Genomic DNA, 3,264 nt, shown 5'->3' on the forward strand with positions numbered 1-3,264 from the left:
AAGATTACTGGGTTCTACAACAAAGAAAGAAAGATTTAAAGTGGAAAGACTACAGTTTGGACTTTAAATAATCTATAATACTTAAAAAAAATTTAAAAACATTTGGATTTATTGATTTGGTTGCTGTAGGAAGTATAAATTGAAAGCTAAAAATGGCTTCTAAGCAAATAAAATCTGGCTTTAAAAGTGCTGGAGGATCGCCAGCACAACCATCAAAACTACAATCTTTGTCTACTTCAAACCCACAAATATTGACTTTGGAAGTTCTACAGGAATCTCTGCAGGAAGCTTTGAAGCAACAAACTTCTTTTTTGGAGGGGAAAATTAAGGGAGTGTCTGAAAAGATGGCTGAAATTAAAGAAGTCATACAAATTCGGAATAAGGAAATAAGAGAAGATATAGTAATGGCATTTCAGGGTCTGGCAAAACACATTGAATTGTTGGATGAAAGAGTAGAAGAAATTAATCAGTCTAATCAGAATTTGGAAAATAAAATGGATGAAGTTCAGACCAAGGTGGATAGGGCAGACGATGAAGTGGTGATGTTACAGTATAGAGCGATGGAATTTGCCCTGAGAGTAAGAGGTCTGAGAGAACACAATCGAGAGAACTTGAGAGAAATCTTTGAAGAGGCTTTTGCAAAAATAACTGGGGAGCAACAAGCAGATCTCTCACTGCAAATTGACAAGATATATAGTATTAATTCCTGGTTTGCTAGACAGAATCAATGGCCAAGAGACATTGTGATTTACTTTACAACGAGGAAGACCCGAAATGAAATTTTACAAGCTTTCTATAAAAATAAACTTCAAATTGCAGGACAAGAGGTTTTAGTGCTGAAAGAAATTCCCCCCAAAATGTTGAGAAGCAGAAAGGAGTTTGCTTTCTTGGTGGATGAACTTAGAAATCGACAGATTCAGTTTAGATGGGATGTTCCAGCTGGACTGGTGGTGAATTATGTGGGAGAAAGGTATCGTCTTAACACAATTTGGAAGGCAAGAGATTTTTATACTAATGTATTAAAGGCCGGATGTCCACCATCTCAGGAAATGAGGAGAAGAAAAGAAGAGCTGGTGATACAGGAACAGAAGGAAAGTAAACAGCCACAAGCTGCAGGAGAGACCTCGTTTATTGAAGAAGATTTATTACAATTTTTTGGTACTGATCAACCTTTGGAAGTAGTAGAAAAAAGAGAAGAACCAAAAGATCAAAGGCAGACTCATGCTGCAGCAAAGCGAAAAGAACAAGATTTAAAGTTACAGCAAACCCAAATGAAAGCTCAAGAAGCTACAAAAACAGAAGCAGTGGGAAGAGCAAGGCCGAAGAGAAAGGTGAAGGAGGATCTTCAGCTGGCGCTCTTAAAGCTTCAAGGTGCCAAGAATGGTAACTAAATTTTTGACCTGGAATGTCAATGGTTTGAATTCACCACAAAAGAGAAAGAAAATATTTCATTATTTGAAACAGTTTAAAAATGATGTAATTTGCCTACAAAAAACACATATTAGAGTGACAGATCAAAAATACTTGATAAATTCAAGATTGGGGACACATTTTGTTGCATCTGTTCCAGAGAAGAAAAATGGTATAGTTATATACCTAAGGACAGATTTAACAGCTAAATTAATTGAGGCAGATGCTCAAGGAAGATATATTGCAATTGAATTTCTAATAGAAGGGAAGAAAACACTTTTAATTGGAGTATATGCTCCTAACCAACAGCAAGAAAAATTTTATAAGCTTTTGCATACCAAAATAATATAATGGGATTATAAATCATGGATATTAATGGGTGACTGGAATGGAGTATTGGATACCCAAAAGGACAAAAAAGGATTACTTCAAAATACCCAAAATCGTGCAAGATTGCCTAAATCTTTTTTTGATATAATGGATGATATGGAGTTGAGAGATATCTGGTGGGAATGAAATGTTGAAGAAAAGGATTTTACTTTTTTTTCTGATAGACATCAATCCTTTTCTAGGATTGATTTTATATTAATTACTAATGATTTCTTTTCTAGGGTAAAGAAGACGAAGATATGTTCAAGAATTTTATCTGATCATAGTCATAGTCTGGTGTGGATGGAATTAGAGCAGGAAAAGGGAGCTAGAAGGTCTTGGAGGCTAAATGAAAATTTGTTTAGATATGAGGAAAATGTGAAAGAATGTAAAAAACAAATGAAATAATTTTTTGCTATGAATATGCACAAGGGTACGCCTATGGAAATTATTTGGGATGCAAGTAAAGCATATACGAGAGGAACCTTAATATATTTGAATAATATAGACGTAGACAAGAAAAGAAATGGAGGGACTTAGAAGAGGAAATAAAAAAGAAAGAGCAGGCACTTATATTAAACTCAATAGATAAGAAAATAAAGGAAACAATAAATTTGTTGCGAGGCAGTTTAATATGTTGATGGCAGACCAAGTGGCAACTAACTTACAATATGCTAGACATAACACTTTTTGTAATGCAAATAAACCAGGTAGATGGTTAGCCTACTTGTTAAGGAAAAAACAAAAGCTATGTACTATAGAAAAAATAGAATACAATATGATTAAAAAAGCTTTTTTAGAATTCTATACAAAGTTATATGCTAGTGATACAATTCAAGGCAAAGATATAGATAGATATTTATAGGAGGAGAATATCCCTGTAATTACACCAGAGCAAAGGGAAGGACTGAACCAACCAATAACTTCGGAAGAAATTATTTTAGCAATTAAACAGTTAAAGGGGGGTAAAGCTCCAGGCACAGATGGACTGACAGCTGTTTATTATAAAAATTTGCAGTTAGAAATGGTAGAACAGCTAAGGGAACTATTTTGCAAGATTCAAGGTGGAGGAGATGTATCCCCTTCCTGGAGAACAGCTTTTATTTCATTGATTCCAAAGCGGGATCAAGACCATAGTCAACCCAAGAATTATAGGCCAATATCGCTTTTAAATACTGATTATAAGATTTTTGCTAAAATATTAGCAAATAGGTTAATGGTAATCATGCAACAAATGATTCATAATGACCAATCTGGATTTATAAGTGGGAGACAAATGAAATGTAATGTAAGACAAATTGTAAACTTATTGAAATATTTGGAAAGGAACAACCAAGTCCCTGCAGCGCTTATCTTTTTGGAGAAGGCATTTGATCGATTGAATTGGCAATTTTTATTGAAAATAATAGAAAAGATGCAGTTTGGAGAATACTTTACACAATCTATTAGAGCAATATATCAGAGACAAACAGCACAAATAATAAT

The 3,264-nt window shown here is 34.0% G+C and overlaps 1 protein-coding gene across 1 annotated transcript; it reads left to right on the forward strand.

The window, feature by feature from the left end:
• Positions 1–344: 344 nt before the first annotated feature.
• Positions 345–1,391, forward strand: LOC148114353 (uncharacterized). The gene is made up of 2 exons (XM_087893688.1): positions 345–1,095; positions 1,183–1,391. The coding sequence occupies exons 1-2, from the start codon at positions 345–347 to the stop codon at positions 1,389–1,391; spliced, it is 960 nt and encodes a 319-aa protein (XP_087749814.1).
• The last annotated feature ends 1,873 nt before the right edge of the window (positions 1,392–3,264 follow it).

This window comes from Pantherophis guttatus, chromosome 4 (genome assembly GCF_059756535.1).
Source record: "Pantherophis guttatus breed Tessera chromosome 4, ASM5975653v1, whole genome shotgun sequence".
Classification (NCBI taxonomy): Eukaryota; Metazoa; Chordata; class Lepidosauria; order Squamata; family Colubridae; genus Pantherophis; species Pantherophis guttatus.